This window comes from Coturnix japonica, chromosome 1 (assembly GCF_054131305.1).
Source record: "Coturnix japonica strain WE chromosome 1, WE-NBRP24, whole genome shotgun sequence".
Lineage (NCBI taxonomy): Eukaryota > Metazoa > Chordata > Aves > Galliformes > Phasianidae > Coturnix > Coturnix japonica.
This window is the reverse complement of record NC_140663.1, coordinates 145,542,385-145,563,468: the sequence shown is the minus strand read 5'-3', so window position 1 is coordinate 145,563,468 and position 21,084 is coordinate 145,542,385. Positions and strand designations below refer to the sequence as shown.

General features: G+C 36.1%; 1 protein-coding gene across 6 annotated transcripts in view; it reads right to left on the bottom strand.

Annotated features, from left to right (window-relative positions):
• PCDH9 (protocadherin 9) overlaps nt 1-21,084 on the bottom strand; it is a 682,018-nt gene that overhangs the window by 475,044 nt on the left and 185,890 nt on the right. For 2 of the 6 annotated variants that reach the window (XM_015851671.3, XM_015851672.3), the window contains one exon: nt 18,828-20,207. The exons of the other annotated variants lie outside the window; for them this stretch is intronic. Coding sequence is in view for 1 of the 2 variants with exons in the window: in XM_015851672.3 (XP_015707158.1) it covers nt 20,187-20,207 (21 nt within the window). In the remaining variant the exon portion in view is untranslated. Of the gene's footprint in view, nt 1-18,827; nt 20,208-21,084 lie in introns of those variants that run through there. 6 annotated transcript variants of the gene reach the window in all.

The following is a 21,084-nucleotide window of genomic DNA, read 5'->3' as shown; positions in this document are numbered from 1 at the left end:
ATGTTGCATGCTGAAAGATAAAAATTTAAGTTAGAACACTTGTTACAGTTATTGTAGTTGTTGCTTGTTGTCCCTAATTTCCTCATGCACTTCACATAGCACCAAATTAACACAGGATTTCAATTGTCAAGGATAAATCATCATCATATCATAGTATCACAGTCTCATGCGGGTAGGAAGGGACCTTAGAGATCATCGAGTCCAACCCCCCGGGATTCGAGCCTCTGTGTAGCAGAGCGGCACTTCTACCACTTGCGCGACAGGGGGATTCGAACCCAGGGCCTCCGGTGTTGCAACGCGGCATTCCTACCACTTGCACCACCAGGGCACACATAAATGTCAAGACCTTGAATTAATCGTAATCCACCACCCAAATTGTTAGGTGAAAACTTAAGTTGTCAAAATAAAAATAAATAAATAAATAAATAAATAAAATACTTTGACAGTCATTTTGGTTCTATTCTTCACTTATGACTCTTAATGCTGCAGCACACCCCTTTGGTGCTGTCAAAGGAAGAAAGTCACCAAATGTGATGGTTGGCATCTTAGGAACTGACTTTCAGAGTTAACTATGCTTAGTGATAGTAATTAGGTTAAATGTTCCTCAGATTCCACCATCTGTGGTTTTTCCTATATTTTTGAATAACACCTCTAACAAGTTATTTTCTACTTAGTTTTTCTTTGTGACTGTGACCTAGAATGCAGCAGAAACAATAAAAGATTGTAGACCATACTTTCTCTGTAGACACTGTGTCTCTTTGTCATGCTTTAAAAAAGAGGAGAGAGGAGGAGAAAGAACGTGAAAAGAGAGGACAAGAGAGGAACCTTTCCTTCCAACCCTCCTACAACCTGGCAGCATCTCTATTTCCCACACTACTCAGCAAGCTCCAGGTTTCTGCTACACAGTAGGTCCTATCCTTCATCTTCCTTTCCTTCCTCCCTATCTATTCCTGCACATCTTCGGCTGCTGCAAACAAAAGGGTAAACATTTTTTTCCCTGCAGATATTCCATATGAGCCATAGTACAAAGGCCAATCAATGTAAAATATTTATATATATATATATATATAAAAGTATTTTTCTCAACTGCCAGTTCTTATCTTTTTAGATAATGATACTATGGAAATTTGCAAAAAAATGTCATGAGGATTGTTTCATTGAAATTTAGACAGCCTAAGGATGCTTGCAGATTTTGTTTTTTCTTTATGGTAATTTTTATGTCATTGTCTCCTATAGTGATGACATCTTGTAAGTTGTTTAAGATATCTTAATAAACTTAGTACTGAATTCATAGATTAGGAAGATCAAGCAATTATATTATGTTATGTTGTGGAGTTGATAATGAATTTCTGGTTGTTTGGGTTAATAAAATTAAATTCTTCAGGATTTTTTACTTTCTAGACTTCTTAGGTCACTCCAAAAATAACTCCTCCTATTTATTTCCCTGGATATTACAACTGATACTAAAAATACAATAACACTGAGCAAATCCTCAGCTATGAAGCACTCTTTCTGGACACAGTCTCTCCCACTAGCTATACATTTACACCAGCAATGAACAAGAGCCTGATGTCACACTTGTAAAAATCTGCACCAGCAGAAGTGACCCACTCATTACCACTGCTGAAACACTCCATCTCACTGTGCTCATATCAACTTTTTAGCCTCTGTATCAGCACTTCCATGTGAGACTCTGTTGTAACACAGTGCCCCTCTGCTGCCATCTGTTTCACAGGAACAAAATGTAACTGTTCAAGCCCTACTGCCATACTACCGGCATCCGCCTCTGATGTTGTGGGCCAAAATAATAAAATAGGAAGCATTACTTTTAGAACACTCTTTGTTGATTTTTTTTTTCAGATCTTCATAATTGCATTTGTAGCACAAATTTTCTAAAGGCTAATTAGATTTCTTTTAATCAATTGGACCAAGTCAATTGAGCCATCTTAAGATTTTCTATATCTGATCCAGATAAATTGTTGGTAACTACAGTGTGAAAGAAAGACTGTGTACAAAGTACAGCTATCAGTTTCAGTTATCTTGCACAGTATAAACCAGATAGGATTGTGACCTCTGACAGAATCTCATTGCTTGGTACTAGTCATTGTAATTGAATAAAATTTGTATATCATTCGGAAGATCAAGACAACCTCATTAGTGCATATAGCAATGGATAGGAAAACTCAGCCTAGCATAATGAGTATATCAGCGTACCTATGCAATAGGCAAATTTAGCAATTACATTTAACTTTCTTTTGAGTAATTAATAGAGTTCAATTAACCACTTTAATTTCATTGTGTATGTCTGAAAGGTACCATTTATTAGGCAATAGGCTGAAATAACTGTTGGAAGTTGCTGCTGCCACTCCTTTAGCAGGTCATCTTGTCCAACCCTTCGTTCAAGAAGGGATATTCAGATCAGGACTATGCCGAGGAAGCTTTGTCATGGACAACAAGAAGACTTTGTCTTGGTCAGTTTTCACATAATAAAATACTACAGCAAGTAAAAAGATCCCAAAGTTTAGATTTAACTGCCCCAGCTCGTTTTTTTGTTTGTTTGTTTGTTTTGTTTTGTTTTATGTGAGCTCTTCAAGAAATTATTGAATTAATTCCCCAACTATTTTTTCTAGTTGTGAATACAACATTCTGATAATAGAAATATAAAACAAGCCTATAGCCCTTTCCCAATGATATTTTACAAAATGAACATGTGCATGATTACTTAGACCCTATATTTGGCTTGAATGTACATGTGTTCTGTACATGTGATCTCTTTCTATAGAAATTATGGCTATGAATTTCATTCTGACACAGATTCCTTGGCCTGCTGATAGACAGACAAACATATAGATAAGTAGATAGATAGAAAAATAGAAAGACAGACCGATAAATGAGTTATGTGTGAAATCTTTTAAGCCCATTTGCTCTATGGATACTATCTTTATTGTTACCACAACTCATCTAAAACTTGGAACAGCTGAAATCTATTACTCTGCAGATAATGTTTTCCTAGGAAAAAAAAAAAATAATAATAATTATACATATATATATATATAGTTTTTCAAAAGATCTCACATGAATTGTTCTGTTTTGTTTCAAAATTATTCATTTTAATAAATATAGCACCTGTCATTAACAATATACTGTATTTGATGGGGAAAATAGGAACACGAGGTTTTGGAAAGACAACAAGTCTGATATATTTTATTAGTCTTTCCTAACAGTCAACTTCTGTATCTATTGCTGTACAAAGCTTTGATGGTAACTGAATCAAATTTGCTACTCATCTGAAGAAGACCCTAGGGGCTTTCAAAGTTAGCCAGAAATCAAGAACAAAACAAAAAGAAACAAACAAACCCACCAAAAACAGCAACAACAACAACAATATAAAACAACATCTAGAAATAACATAAAACATTTCTCAGCAAAATGTTCATTTTATTCTTCCCTGGAGATAGGGAAAACTTTGATGAATTCATATAAATCATCCTGGGCTTAGGGAATGAACACAAAATGCTTAACCGTGCTATCTTTTCTATCAATTATCAGGAACTGCATTTTGGAAGATTAAAAAAGCCTTCCTTTTTCTCTTTCAGATCTGAGACACGCATACATGATATCGTTATGTTTGTGTTTCTTCAGTAACTGTCTGAAGCAAGTTAAAATCTCTAGCTAAAAGCAGTAACACAGAATTTCAAATGTTTTTGGAGCTGAACTTACATTTCAGTGCTCTTCAAAAATTTTCAGAGTTTACTGAGAACAACTGTATGAGAAGCTGATGTTCACTGACAGTTTAATCTTATTTTGTAAATGATGCTTATAAACAGAATAAAACTATTTTGCATTTTCATTATACCAAAGGGTTTACTATCAAATTTTTGCATTTACAAGTCAATAGACAGTCTTTCAATCTATCTGGTCCTTGCAGACTCAGCATGCTATTTGTAAGCCAAGCTGTTGTCCTTCTGGCTTTGTACATTGCTGTCAGCATTAAAGCTTTGGCAGACAACACTCTTTACTCAGTAGCAGACTGGGGTACTCTGGACACACTCAGGTTAACTGATACTTCAGTATTTCATTGCAGTTCCATGCTGCAGTACAATGCAGCATCAACTCAATCTACTAGCTGTAGTGCATCATATTTTGTTACTTAGTACTACTGATTCTTGTTGCATAGGCAGTATCCAATGGCCTTTAGAAAAATATGTTTTGAAAAGAGAATATTAGCATCCACTTTGTGCTAAGAACAAAAACCTATGAAACAAACAAACAAAAACCCTTACAATGTACAGTTCTTGCAAATGAAAGATGCATAAGAGTCATGGTTTTATGGTCACTGGTAGATGAAATCACAGAATCATAGAATCACTAAGGTTTGAAAAGACCTCAAGACAATCGAGTCCAATCACAACCTAATCAAACTACCCTAACAACCCTCTGCTAAATCATGTCCCTGAGCATCACATCCAAATGTTTTTTAAACACGTCCAGGTGTGGTGACTCAACCACCTCCCTGGGGAGCCTGTTTCAGTGCTTAACCCTTTCTGTAAAGATTTTCCTGATATTCAACCTCAACTTACCCTGGCACAGCTTGAGGCCATTTCCCCTCATCCTGTCATCTGTCACCAGTGAGAAGTCTAATCCTGCTCTCACCGTAAGCACCTTTCAGATATTGGAAGAGAGCAATAAGGTCTCCCCTCAGCCTCCTTTTCCCCAGACTAAACAGCCCCAGTTCCCTCAGCCTCTCCTCATAGTGCATATTCTCCAAGCCCTTCACAAGCCTTGTTGCCCTTCTTTGGCCCTGCTCCAGCATCTCAATGTCCTTTCTGTACTGAGGAGCCCAAAACAACATAGTACTCAAGGTGAGGCTCACTAGTGCTGACTATAGGGGCAGGATGGCTTCCCTAGTCCTGCTCACTACACCATTCCTGATACAAATCATGAAGGAAACCAGAGGGCAGCATGTGATAAAAGTTCCATCAATCTGTTTTCAGAGAAAAAACTGTGGTTAAAATATCATTCTCCCTCAAATAACTACTTTGTGTCTAAGAAAAAAAAGATTGTATGGTATTATATGATGTCATTGCCTTTAGCAATAAGGAACAGAACACAGAAACTCCAGAAGGTCTTCTTCTCCAGCCTTAAGTTCTCCACATGCTGTAAATATACATGTTGTCTTTTCTCTGTATTCTATTGCAAACGTTCCCCACGAACCAACTGTCATTTTTGATGCATGTCTCTCTGTTACCAGGAGAACATACCAACATTGTCACTAAGGATACTGGATTAGTTCTGTAGGTGTTGTAAATCAACTTCAGTTAAGGAACGATGACTTACAGTGCTTTCAGGATATGGCCCTCTGTTCTTATTACTTCATTAATCTGCATATTCTGCAATATATTCTAATCTTTTATTTTTTTCTAATTTAGTTTTACTTCAGTGCACCTTCTAGAAGTCCTATATAGATTTATACAGAGTTCTTCATACCACATTTTCTTACTTATTTTTGAAGAAGCATGGCCCTGACTCTTTCTGTGGTCCATAAATGATCTATATGGCTGACTGAATCAAGCCTGAGATGGTAGTTGTCAGCAGGTATGAATTCAATTTTGCAAGACCAATCCATTAGTACCTAAACAGTATTAATAGAGAGGAGAGAGAGAACATTTTCTCAGTCCTGGGGAATAAAAGGCTTCTGGTAGGAAGTTATTTGATCAAGTCTGTTGGAGCCAGAAGACCATGGTGAATAACCTCTCATTATTATGAGTAGTTCATTCCCTGGAGAAGAGAAAGTTGGTGTCAAGAAACATGTTTTATTATATTCCTTCACGATATCACTGAAGCTAAGAGCTCAGCAGGATTCAAAGGAGGTTTAAATATTTATATGGATAACAAGACCATCAAAAGCTACACTGGACAGTAAACCTTTTTCTTCTAGGAAAATAAACTCTCATGCTTCGGTGCTTAACCCTGCTAAAGAAAATGCTGGAAAGAAACAGGCTCAGTATAAATACTGCCAAATTTCCATTTAGGAGCTTTCTAAAGTTCCCTTATTTTATCTTTTTTACTGCCTATGGTTAAAAAAGGACCCAGAGGAAATATCATTCTGATGCCCTATGGCATGGCCTGAAAATCAAGGAACCCATTCAGTGAATAAAAACATAGCTGCTACATTTTATTTGCAAATTTGCTTTTTGAAAAATAATGTGTTGTGTTGATCCCAAGTTTAAAGTGAGTCACAAATAACTCACATCAAATTTATTATGTGGGCATTTAAACACCTCCAGAGTTCTCTTTGTAGCACGAACATTGAAGAAATAGATTAGATGGAAATAGAAGAAGCAATTCTTCCACCTAAAATCTGAAGTTTTTCAAAAAATAATTACTGTCAAAGCATTCTTTCCAGAAATTTGCCATGGTTATCTTTAACAAATCAGCCTTTTTTCTATGTTACAAAGCCATAGATCTGAAATGGCATTTATCATAAACTTAAAATGAACTGAGGCCTCAAATACTGTAAGTTATTAACAAGCACATGCTTTCAAGTAGAACGTCCAAAAAAAATTAGAAATATTTAAGGAGGGAAATGAGATCATAGAATCATAGAACCATCAAAGAGTTGGAACGGCCTTCCAAGATGATCCAGTCCAACCATCCACCTATCACCAATGTTTCCCCACTACTGTGTCTTAGTGCCACTTCTAAACATTTCTTGAACACCTCTAGGGATGGTGGTTCTACCACATTCGTGGGCAGCCTATTTCAGTCCCTGACCACTCCTTCAGAGAAGTTTTTCCGGGTATCCAACCTGAACCTCTCGTGGCAAAACTCCTATCACTGTTACCTGGGAAAAAAGACCGACATCCACCTTGCCACAGCCTCCTTTCAGGCAGTTGTAAAGAGCAATAAAGTCTCCCCTGAGCTTCCTCAGTATGGTATTACTTTCAATGATTTTTCGTAGGTTTTTGTTTTGTTTTGTTTTATTTTGAGGAGACGATTTTAATTTTGTGTTCATATTTTCCTCTAAATATTTTCAACTTGATATGTCTGCTTTTGCATTCCTTTCTATGTGCTTACTGTTCATTAAGAAGAAACCTTGCTATCCAGACTATTCCTAATGCTTATCTTCAGGTAAGCCACTCCCTATTGCTCCTTCTATCCTTAAGAAAATAACACTTCTCAGGTATTTAATAACTTCTGTATACACACATGTATTGAGTTTAAATATCCCACTTTGTTTCAGGAAGGACTTCACTGAAATTTCATGGGTCTTCACAACATGAATACGATGTAGGTTGCAGTAACAGCAATATTAAGACATTTGTTAGACTAAGTGAGAGTGCATGAGGCAAATGAATGCTTGAGCCACTTCAGTTTTCAATGCAATACTTCATGGTGTAATTTCTCTTCCTGCCTCTTTTATTCCCCCTCCTCCCCCTCCTTCCTCCCCCCCCATTTCAAAATCTTAACGAGGCCATTTTTTACATCCTTGGTCTTACAAATATACACATTTTTGTATATGGTATACAGATGCATGTATATATCAATACCTAATTCCCTTCTAGCTATAAGAATCCCATTTTCCTACTGCTTTTCTTATCTTCTCAGCCCCAGGCTTCTCACCTGACATCAGTACATACTCCAGTAGTAAGCTATCACTGCTCATCACCTACTGTGAATCACAAAGTCACTGCAGAAACTTCTTGCTCCAAGATAAGCCTACTTAGAGAATGTCCCACTAGTGAGCTGCTATGCAATAGGTGCAATTTGCATTCAGTGCAATTTACATTCTCTGCTGCTTGCGTCTCTGAGATAACCAGTCACCACTGGGAGGAAAAGATCACTGTCTGCTACTGAGTGGCAACTACTATGCAACTGAGTGGCAACCGCTACTTGTTGAAATGGATCAGCAACAATCTCTTACCACAGGATAAGCAGTCATTTTGAGTCCAAATTTGAACATCACAAACACTACAATAAGTGCCCTGATAACAGCACTGATGGTGTGCAGCATGATAAATACAGTTTGAAGCACCTGATCAGCTTACCACAATGAAATACCTATTTTTATCAGTATAAATATAATTACAGACATTATTAATCCACTTCTGCCAGCACCAGAAGGATAGCACCTGTTATTGATAAATAGTACCTGCACTCAGTATATAAAGTCCTCCCAAACTAAGGCATGATTCACTCCTCCAGCAAGAGGAAGTTTATCGGCCCTTCAACTCCTTCATCATCTTATGAAACCCCCACACCCATTTTTTTTTTCTCTTACATTTACTGCAATATCCTCCCACTCGATTCTCAGCAACAGTGCAACATAATTCTCCACCTGCATATCTTTCTACGTGTGATAACCACAAAAGCTATATTTCCCAAGCTTTTCACTTCTTTTCTCCACCTACATGTAGGTACCCTGAAAACAATCATTCTGGAAGTTATTCAGCAGATAAACAGGAGCAGCAGCTACAGGTAACTACTGCCTGAACAATGATTACTTGCTAACTCAGAATCTTTTCAATGCCTGAAAGCTTAAAAAGCAGTAGAATGGGTTTATGGCAGAAATGTGGAAGGCTTAAGAAATGCCTTGAAACATCACATGCAATATAGGTTGCGAGGGACTGGTTTGGGTACATAGTCCTTCCTAGGGTTGATTTCTTTAAAATCCAGATAATAAAAGAAATTGCATTTTTTTCCTCCCTGAATTTCAGGATATATCATAGAGCTTTTGTTAGGTCCTGTCTCAACAGACTTACATTAAAAAACTGTTACAAACTTAAGTCAGATGCTGAAGTTCTAGAAAAATGAATGTCCCAATTTTCTACTGCTTTGCATCTCATATAATATGCTATTATCCAGTATTTTTAATACAAATATTTTACTAGGGACATTAGGTTGATTTATATTTTATAGATGTAGAAAATGGATATATAGTGGAGTGAATGCATGCTCAGTACAATAGTTACAGAGCCAAGAATGAATAAAAGTCCTTTGAATCCCTTACCAGAATACTGTCTGTGCAGTAATAAAGAGCTGTGGAAACAACTATTAAGCCACAAAATCACCTTGTTTGCACCAGTTCTAGTGATTATATGAAGAATTTTGAAAAGAAGTGGAAAATGAAACCTTGAGCGAGACATAAGGCAAGAATACAAACCAAATGTACCTTCCTCTTTTATTAACTTTCTTAACAAGGTTATCCCTGACTATCAGCAACTCTAACGAGACCACAACCATCTATTTTAAATGCCAAGCAAACGCCTGTTAAGCAACAGACTCTCTCTTTGTAGGGCTGATTCTCTTGAATCCTAATAGTAACTGACAAGACTTCCCTATCTGGACTTCTTTTTTCCTTTCCTTCAAAAACAAACAAATGAACAAAAAAAAAAAAACAAAAAAAACCAACCAAAACACTTCACATTTTGAGTATGTGACAAAGCTCTGTGCAAGGGGCTGCCTTTACAAGGAGAGCTGTATGTTATTTTTAAAATGGGTGAGCAGCATTATAATAACATGCAGAAAGATCAAAATGCAATTTCTTTTTATTATTCCTATTATTGTATTCCCCTTCATAAATAGCAACCTCTTCAGAGACATCATCTGCAACATAATATTGATTTAATGTACCACTTTATATGCCTGCCCCATCCTCAGATTAAAGACTTAAATTAATAAGGCAAGTAAAACACTAAAAAATTACACAATTTGCCAGATATATAGGCTTATACACACAAGGTAACACATCTATAGTTAAAAATAAACAATAAAACATTGTAAAAAAATAGTCATATTTTAGGCCTAATTTGCTTGATTGATCTTAAGATCTCCAAACACAAATTAATTATTCTTTTATTAACTGTTATCATTATTAGAATTTATAAGGAACTCATAAACTTATTAAACTAGCCTTAAATGATGTGAGCTATTAATTGAGCATACTAGCAGTGAAAAATTAATTACTAAACAACCTCCACAGGAAAACACCAGTGGCCTTGTCACCTCAGAGCTAGATTGATAGCATGTTACCTACTAGAGAGTGGGGCCCTGCAACTCTCCAATATAAACCTTGGAAGGGTAATGTTAGGCATGTCACAGCATAAGTCACATTTTTAATTTAATGTTTTATTAAATGTTAGATAGAATAAATTTATCCAGGCCTCACAGACTCTGTCTTAATAAATGAATTGGCACCCTTTCAGATGTAAAAAATGGACACAGCTTCTCAAGGGCATCAGAAACCCTGAAGCAAAAGACACCAGTAAATACAAAAAGCAAAGGCAGCATGGACAGTGATATATTTGCAAGCACTGCGGGTGAGCCAACACTTTCAAAATGCTGAGGCTAACAAAACAAGGGCAGTGAACTCCCAAAATGGGAAAAGCACCTGCAGTAAGAAGCTATGCTTGAGTGCTGTTGCATGAATGTGTCCACTACTGAAAAAAAATATATAAATAAATAAAATAGAAAGGGTGTGGACTTATCACTCTCCTGCTACTATATTTCGGGATATGTTTGTATCTTTAAAATTTCATGAGTACTATTAATAATTTATTTTTCTCCTGTCCTTTAATTTTTTAAGGCCAGACTTTGGAAACAAAAGGCAGGCAGGCAGATGATATATTTTTTTCTGCTGCAGTATCTATGGCACCTCCACTTGTGCTTCCTTACAGAACTGCTGTCCTTAGTAATTTATATAATTTGGCTAGGAAAAATGGTTACAAGTTCCTTAGTCAAAATCAATATGCCCCTGCCCTGCTGTACCACTTCAGAGACACTCAAGATTTCCACAAGCAATTCTAATTCAAAAACATTTGGATTACATAAGGCAGGACAGCTCAACACTACAACTCAATCAAGCTGCTCTATATATTTCTACTAAAATAAACTTAACGATTGTAAATGACACTGTTAAAACTGCCAGAAAATCCTCCTCCCCCCATTAGTCGATATAAAAAAGTAAACACTTAGCATGTTTTTTTTTCCAGAACTCTTAAATGTTAGTGTTCAACAGCTATCCCTCTCACATTGCCACATGTTACACTGTTAGCCATCATAAGAACAACAGGTTTTGATAAGCAACATGTAAAACCAGAGGGCAATGAGATGCATTGAAAACTTCTCTTGCAGTCTGTGCTTCTGGAATTCACACAGCTGTCATCCTTCTGAATGCACAAAAATGGTTAAACCATACGGTAAAAGGGAAGACGATCCTAAAACTTCCGTTGAAATTTACATATTTTCAGGAAATCAGGAAACAGATTATTTATATACAATCTAATGCACAGAAGACAAAGCATACATTTGTGCTGAAGTTCTAAGTGTATGAAATCCTCAGTCTAACTGTGTAACACCTGCTACCTCACTTACAAGTCCTAAAGATGTTGTGAAAGGACTTTATTCATCAAATAATGAAATGTTACTATGCTTAGACATTAGGATTGCATGGAAACATAAGCAGTGAAATGAAATTTTTACCTGTAGGAATGACAAAAACACAATCTTATTCACCTAGACTATGTTTTTTTTTTAGATGACCTGAGGAAATAGAGAATAATCTCAGATAAGAATACACACTTTATAATAGAAACTGCATATTTATATGGAACATTTAGTCTTGTATTCAAAAATTCAGTAAACATTTGGATATAAGATATTATTATTATTATTATTATTATTATTATTATCTCCTTTATTCTGTATGAATAATGCTTTTTGATATTTCTGTTTTTTCCCTAAGGGTGCAGAGCTACACACGAGGACAGAAGTTGATCCAAACATTTTGAAGATATTAAGCAGTATATATTCTATAGAATGAATACACAAGGTTCAGTAAATGACACTAACAATATCTTGAAGTTTAGTTTTAAATTACTGGTAACAAGAGGAACATAGCTTTTGTACAATGGTTGCTTTCATTTCACAGGTGGTTTTCTTCTCTCTGCTTCATTACCAAATCACTTTTCTTTAGTGGAGGGAAGGATAAAAAGTTTAGCTTTAACAGCAGGTTATTTTTGTTTGCTTGTTTGTTTTGTTGTTTGTTTTTTTTTTTAATTTAAGCCTGTTTAAACTACAAGGAGAAACCAGCTGTTTTGGTATTTTTTCAGAAAATACTGCATACTGTCTTCATTTTGAGGTACACCTATGTCACTCAGGCATGTAAAAATGATAAGACTTTTAAGTTAGAGTAAGTCTGTACAGAGGCAGGTATATGAAAATTCTTATTGTGCATATTATAAGAAAGTAGAAAACCACACACAATATATGTGGCTCAGAATACTCCAGCTGCATGTAAACTTACTCTCTTGGAACATGAATGCATCTGCTGCCCAGTCTGTGTGTCCTGGTTTTTCTATCCAGGATTAGTAGGACTCTGAGAAGAGTATATGGCAGATGTCCTCCTCTTGCCAAAACATGGAATTTGGATCCTTTTGGGAATGTGGTCTCTGACTTGGACATTTACTAGGGTATTACGTCCAGTGACACAGATATACTCATATCTCCTGCTCAAGAGCAAAAAGAAATCTGACAACAGTGAATTGAAAGGGCTTATCTCTTTACTTCAGAACAAAAGAAAAAAATGAGCTATTTCTGCAGTTGTTAACCAAGAATACACTCTCAGTTCAATGTGCTCTAATGTATCTGAATACTCTCTGCATTAAAATGACTAAGTAGTACATACAGAAGTTCAGCCATGGAAGGACTTGTTAAGAAAAGTTACCATAAGTAAATCTTAATCCCCCACTGCTTAAGCAGTTAGCATTTTGTTGTTGTTGTTGTTGTTGTTTTGTTTTCCTAGAACCATAAAAAATATGTAATAGTTATCAAGCTCACTTTGCTAAATGTGTGACACTATAACGTGCTCTTTATTTTCTCTCTTTTAGAGGCAAAATTTATGGGCCTGTCTAAAGAAAACTATACCAATCAAATATCATGTATAGCCTGTGTCCCTTCTGTAGCAAACCAAAAAATCAATCCTTCTTGTTGAACAAGAGAAGCGTCTGTTTATTTCAGTATTTTCAGGCAAAAGATAATTTGCCTAATGTCCTCCTTGCCTGTTTCCAAATGAAAGAGTGCAAGTTGAAACTTCCCTTTTCCTCCTAATTAACAGGTATCCAGATGAAGTCTTCTGACCAATAAAATCCAACAAAGTTAAAATCTCACAGAATGCTCAATTTTCTCCACAGTACAATATATACAGTAACAATATGTCTACAGCAATTGGCCTAGTCCAAACCTAAAGCCAAATGATAGAATCATAGAATCACAGAATCATAGAATCACCAAGGCTGGAAAAGACCTAGAAGATCATCCAGTCCAACCGTTCACCTATTACTAATAGCTCCCACTAAACCATATACCTCTACACAACATCCAGTTTCTCCTTGAACACCCCCAGGGTCAGTGACTCCACCATCTCCCTAGGCAGTTCTAGTGCCTGACCACCCTTTCTGAGAAGTAATACCTCCTAATATCCAGCCTGAATCTCCCCTGCCATAGCTTGAAACCATTCCCTATGATCCTATCACTAATGACACGAGAGAAGAGGCCGACCCCTAGCTCACTACAAACTCACTTCAGGAAGTTATAGAGAGCAATTATGTCTCCCCTGAGCCTCTGCTTCTCCAGGCTGCAAATTCCCAGCTCCTTCAGCCTCTCCTCATACGGCCTGTGCTCCAGACCCCTCACCAGCTTTGTTGCCCTCCTTTGAACATGTTCCAGGGTCTCAGTGTCTTTCTTGCAGTGAGGGGCCCAAAACTGGACACAGTACTTGAGGTGCGGCCTCAGCAGTGCTGAGACAGGGGGACAATCACCTCTCTGTTCCTGCTGGCAACACTGTTTCTGATGCAAGCCCGGATGCCATTGGCCTTTTTGGTCATCTGGGCACACTGTCAGCTCATGTTCAGCCGAGCATCAATCAATACCCCCAGGTCCATTTTCCTCTACACAGTCTTCCAGCCACTCTGCCCCAAGCATCGCCCACGGTTTTTGTTGCCAAAGTGCAGGACCCGGCATTTGGTCTTGTTGAACCCCATCCCATTGGTTTTAGCCCAGCTCTCTAGCTTGTCCAGATCTCTCTGTAGGGCCTTGCTACCCTCAGGCAGATCTACACTCCCTGCCAATTTGGTGTCATCTGCAAACTTACTGAGGGTGCACTCTCATTCAGGTCATCAATAAAGATATTGAAGAGGACAGGCCCCAGCACCCACCCCTGGGGAACACCACTCGTGACCGGTCTCCAGCTGGATTTAACTCCATTCACCACCACTCTCTGAGTCCGGCCCTCCAGCTAGCTCCTTACCCAGCCAAGAGTGTACCCATATAAGCCACAGGCTGCCAGCTTCTGCAGAATAGTGTGGGAGACAGTGTCAAAGGCTTTGCTGAAGTCTAGGTAGAGCACATCAACAGCCTTTCCCTCATCCACCAGATGGGTCACTAGATCATAAAAGGAGATCAGGTTGGTCAAGCAGGAGCTGCCCTTCACAAACCTATGCTGGCTAGGCCTGATCCCCCGGTCATCCCACACATGCCGCATGATCTCCCTCAAGACAATCTGTTCCCTGTAACCGAGGTCAGGCTAACAGGCCTGCAGTTCCCCGGATCCTCCTGTAAACTGATGATGCAATTTACAAAATTCTACCAAGAGAACATTGCTTTATTCCAATATGGTATACTTCTGCAGAAGTAACTATGGGACACAGATTGACATTAGTGTATTCTGAAGTTGTGAATGCCTCATCTCTCAAAGTGTTCTAGGCCAGGATGCATGAAGATTTGCACAATCTTGTGTAGTAGAAGGTGCCCATGGCAGGAGAGCTTGAACTAGATGATCTTTAAGGTCCTTTCCAATCCAAACCATTTTATGGTTCTGTGATTCAATTTACAAGTGGAAAATACTGAAACTATGACCTATGACTCACATATTAGTTTTAACAGAGACGAAGGATATGAACTTTCCAAACTTTCTAAACTGAGCCAAATTATAGTGAGTCAAGAAAGTGAAAGTCCATTTAAGTGAATAGCAAATTAAATAATGTCTCCACCAATTTTAACAGATTTTTTTTTTTTTCCCCATCCCATTTCATCTCAGTGTTTTACTCCCCAATCCACAATATTTTTAATAAAGGTCACAATGATGACAATATCTAATGGAAAATTGCTCAGAGATATAGGAATCACAATAGATGATTATGTGTTGTTTGGTTTTGTTTTGTTGTCTTAATTCTGTAGAATACAAGATAACAGATGGTAGGAAGGTAAATGAATATACAATATTACTATGTGTTCATGTAAGCCCATGCATGCCAGAAAGCTCCTTGGCACTCCTGTTAAATACCAGGAAGAGTTCTGAATAGGTGTTAAACACAAAAAAATTGCAAGTCTGTGACATATACAATGTCTATCTATCTTTAGTAACCTTTGGTTTTGAGGATGAAAGATTAAGATTTGCCATCTACTTTTACAGTGACTAATGAGCTAAGAATTTATAGACAAATGAATACAGAATTTTTTTAATTCTCCCTAAAATAGTGCCTACAAACCAAATGAATTATTTTAATCAAGAATAGAAGAGTCATAAATACTCTGAAAGGACTACCTTTTCAAGAGCTCTATCCAATCATGAATACAAATGAGATTCTTCACTGTGGTGCCATTACTTGTGGGTATAAATATTTGCTCTTTTACTAAAGGCAAAGCTCTTTTAAACAAATGAATTCCCCGAAGTTGTGTCTATTAGAAATGCTTTCACACATGCGAATCATGGGTATTACAGCTTACAGTTCCTGGTATACTAAGAAAGAGTCAATACCCTTGATGATTTTGGGCAGATCATTACATTCTTATTTCCTTTGTTTGCCTTCCTATTCTTCTCTTATTATTTTTGTTTCTCTTATAAGCTCTTTCAAGAAGTAATTATTTATATATGTCTGTGAATTCTCAAGTATGGGCTGGAACTCGGAGAACAGTTGCAGTGAAAAATGTAATAAATGCAGTATAGAAATTCACAGTTGAAAGTGATAAGACTATTGTTTGATTACCTATGAAGATGCTACCAGGTTTGGAGCACGCATTTTATCAAACTTTTTGATCTTCCTGTTAACAAATGCAGACAAAAAAACCCTCCATTTATTTGAAACAAATTCTAAACTTTGCTCTAGAGTTATTTCATTTATAGTCCTTTATAGCCCTTATCACTCCGTGTTCCTTTCCCTTCACTTGCCTCCTTTCTGTCCCTCTGCAACATATTGTTACTGTGGGAGGCATTCACACTGTCTAACTTTAGTCAACTAATTTAGGACTCTGAATCACCCTCTAGGAGTGCCTGCCTCATAGAATTTGACTACATATGGAATAGACATTTTTAAATGTAGGTGTTCTAATATCTACTTTTTTTTTTTTTTTTTTTTTTTTTTTTTTTTTCTTCTTCCAAATACTAAAGTATATCAGTCTAGGTAGTAGTTATGCTTCCTTGCATTTCCTTACTATGCTTGAGTAAAACATTTCTTGTCAACAGTGATTGAGTTCACTAAATGTTCAAGCTGCAGATATTTTTTTTTCACTATCTATCTTAGCACCTCCATTTCACTTTCTCTCACCTAGTCTTAACACAAGCACACTGCCTGTAGCACTAAAACAAGCATAAAAGAAGAAAAAAGGAAAAGAAAAAAAATATATGTATAAATTATTTACCCATAGATATTTTCTAAGAAGTATATCTGTCAATAAATTACCCCATTCAGCCAAGGAGGTTGCATCTACAAGCAAGACAGTAACATCGGTCTCATGCCTAGCCATGCTGTGACCTTTCTTCTGAGACTGTCAACAAAGATGCCAATTAGAGCCATGACTAGAGTAACACATTTCATGTTGTGCTAAATACTGTTACCAAGAGGACAAAGATCATACATTTGCTTAATAATGGATTCCAGATTGACAAAAATAAGGGAACTATTCATAAGCCCTTTTTTTTTTTTAATTTTTTTTTTATTATTTTTTTTTAATATCTCTTGTGACACAGAAAGGCTTGCACTATCTATATCAGAAAGATTTCCTAGTATATCACTGATTTTGTTTAGTTTATCATCTCTTACACAAATTAAGTTATCTAAGACTTCAAGGTCTTTACTACCAGGATTTAATGTTAAAACTATCTGTTTCCATATTTCACATGTAATTCAACATATCGAAAGTTGCAAGCCATTCAAAAATAGCAAGTAAATCAAGGTCAGCTTCTGAAAGTCTGCCTTTTAACACAGCCATAAGAATAGGTTTGATCAGTATATGTATCAAGTACCAATTTAATTAGTTTAAGAATGTTAAATGTGATAATTTGATGAGAGGCAGCAAAGGAAGACAATTTTTTTAACTCACTTGCAAAATGCACACATAATTTACAGAAAATTTATACAGGCAAGATGAAAAGGATGTGTAGTTAAATGTGGACTGTCCACTGCATGAAAATACATAATGCCTTGTATTAATAGTAGGGAGAAAGTTATGGGATTATTCCAAGACATTAGCATTGTCTTGGAATTCCATTAATAGGAGTCATGTTGGTAAACTCATAGATAATATAATATTCTGTAAAGATTTTAAAAGGAATAAGACTGTCCAGGGTTCTTTGTAGAAATGTACATCTAGCAATGAATATTAATTTCTATTTGTAAAATGAATGAAAATAATTTTAATGAAAATAACATTAATTTTTGTTCCTAATCAAGTATAATTTCTGCCACACTAATTATTAGAAATTGTTAATTTATGCAGAACCACAAAGAGATGAAAAGAGGCAATGTACCTTGAAGCAGGTTTTAAGTAAAAATAACAGTTTTTTATAACTAAATCTATCTAAAGACATATAAACTGCCAATCATGATAGAGATACTTATTTGGATTTATCAATTCCACTGGGAGGAGGAAAGATGTTATATAATATACCCTATTTAAATCTCAAATTTCTCAGTTGATATTATGGACAAATTTCAAAAAGCAACTTAAATAATCTGAGATTGTCAAGCCAAAGTAGAGATTTTTGTGCTCAGACTATTGCTTCATTAAAATCTTATTTTACACAAGGTTAGAATGTTTCCCTTGTAAGATTAATTATTTTTTCTTTTAACTGGGAAATAATGTTTTGCCATATATTGTTAATATATATTATCAATAGTAATATAAAAAAAAAAAAAAAGTAAAAAAAAAATTTTAAAAAAAAAGTTATTTCATTTCAAATTCAGATGGGTTATTTTTTACATCTTCTAATTCTATTTGTTTGCTAGGATTAAAAAACACCACGCACAACAACAAACAACAGCAACAACAACAAACAAATACCACTTGAGCCTGCTCCAAATACTCAAATACTCATAGAAACTCCCGTTAAATGAAGCTAACGTGTTTCGTTTCATAAATTTAAGGATATGAAACAGAACCAACTAAACACAGGGGGGTGTTAGCCAGCGTAGTCCTTTAAAGCTTATTTATACTGTGTTGCTTCACTTATTATTTGCACACCGAAAAAAATAACTAAGGCACCATTTTCAAGAAGTCATGAGTAGACAGTAACAAGATAGAGGAATGGAAGGAAGGTATTAAAACTACATTTGAAAAATGCAGCATCTCATGAGTTTCATTATCCTACTGAGGTTTGGGGAACACAGAGGAATATTCATCCTTCTAAGGTAAGCAGAAAACCAAGAAGGCTGACAGAAAAGCACTGATAAAACTTTTCTACATTCATATTATGTTATACATGTTGTAGAGAATAAAGAAAGTGGGGAGAAAAAAAAAAATCCCGTGAAAAATGCATCGACTCTTCAATGGAATATTATCAATATATGGGTTTATTTTAGTTACAGTCTTAATGCTTATTTCTTGATATATTTTATCTGGGCTTACAACAAAAATAGTGGGATACACGTTCCATTTAATGAGTGGCAGCATCTTAATGATGTTGAAAAACATTCTGTGATACTCTCCCAAATGGTGACATGCCTTTAGGAAGACATATATTAATCTCTTAACACTACCTGGATACACACATATTTCAGGAGTTATACTAGTCCACAGCAAATGCAAAGTATGGATATTTTCAGTACAAAGACAGCAGTAGGCACAGTATTCACACTGTTTTCCATATGCATTGCTTCAGCAAAACTCATCCTTCAATCACTTAACATGAATCCATTTTCTTATGTTTGACTGGTAAACTGTAAAGACGTGATTTTTTCTTAAGTTGCTGTTAATTTTTCGAGTATATTGTGAAAAGTATTTAGCTTTCCTTTGTTCATTGCAGTGAGCTCATATATTTGATACATATTTTCTTCCTAAATTAACTAAATACTACACAGTACAATTTCTTATATTTGATCAATAATGTATTATGTTCATTAATAGGTATGACAGTGCAATTTGTGTTCTATCTCTTTCAAATTCTTATGCCGCACAAACACTGTGGTATTTTAGAATCTTCTAAAAATTAAGTGAAGAGCACCATTATGTTACTATTCTTATTCTTCAAATAAAAATCTCTAATTATATTTCTGATTGTGTTATGCTGGTTTTTGTGTGTGTGTGTGTGTGTGTTGCTGTGCAGAAGAGAGTGGTTATTTTTTACTGTTGCACTCTTATAATTCAGTGTCATATATTTGATTATATCAAATTAGCTTGCTCAACAACGATTTAAACATATATATATGTATCTATAATTGGTCCATTGATAGCCGTGGATTATATTCCATATTCTATCTTAAAATCTCACTAAACTCCAATACTAGCTGTAGAGATGTTGCTAGCATTTTAATAAGCTTGTTCAAAAAAGAGAGATATGATACCTGTTCTCAAACTCCATTCCAGACAAAACTGTTTTAGGGCTGGACATAGTATTGTATGGAAAATACTTCATTTTCTTCAGATAAAGCTCTGGAAATATCACAGGAAGTTCTAATTGTCCTTATTTCCTTTACCAAACTGGTAAGGTCTGAGTTGCAAGTGACTGACCACATTTCCACCAATATGCTCAGGTTCTCTTTTTCTGAGTTCAAGGCAGTGGCATACATCTGTGCAAGGTGTCCAAAGTATCTGAGAAGCCTTCTTCTGTACAAGCAATCTTCTTTGTGAAGAAAAGTGGTGGAGTCTGTTGCATGCAGTAGGCAGCCAGGTAGATGAAGCAGACATTGACTCTCTCAGGGAGAGGATGGAGAACGCTTGAGAGAAAAAGAGAGAGATACCAGGAAATAAGCAGGCCTAGGGGATGTTAGGACATATACAGCCTAAAAAAAGGGTTGCCTTTCCCCTTTTCCACAAGAGTTCTGGGGATTAGAAATCTGAAAATACGTTCGTTTATATCAGATTTTGGAATAAATTCTGGAAAAGTAACAGCTGCCTACAGCTTTGAGTTGGAATTTCCTTTTCAGTTTTTGTAATCTTTAAACCCTTGCCTATTTAGATTGATTATATACTGGTTTGCTGGGATTTTCACCAAGACAACGTTAATAACTGCTATGTTAAAAGCTTGCTTCCATCTTTTTATTTTTGCATGCATCTGTCTAGCATACTAACTACTCTTCATTCTCTGTCTTGAATTTCCATACTTTTGGTCATAAAGAGCGTAGATAACTGAAGAACGTTTAGCTTTAATTGTGAAGATAGCCAGTCTTCAACCTTGCTAGATTCAATGAATAAATGTGGCAAGGCCTTGAGAGCAAGGCTTCTATCAAGAGACTAACCCCCTCTCTATCTCAGTCAGAGATTAAATCATTCTGAGATAGGATGAAAATGAAGTAGAAAATTTCCCAAAGATTAAAACAACAACAACAAACATAAAATAAAAAATAAAAAACATATATTGACAATTTTCATTACAGGGGGGAAAAAAAAAAAAAAAGTCACAGCAGGGTGCTTCAAGGGCCATACAAGGACCAGGTGTTCTAAATGTGTTAACATGAAAGAAAAAATTATCTGTAATGGGGCAAAATTTGGAAACAGCACAAAACAAACAGATAGACAGACAGACAGAAAGAAAGACAGACAGATAGATAGATAATCTTGTAACCAGGCCTGAAGAAGACAAGAAACTTCAGG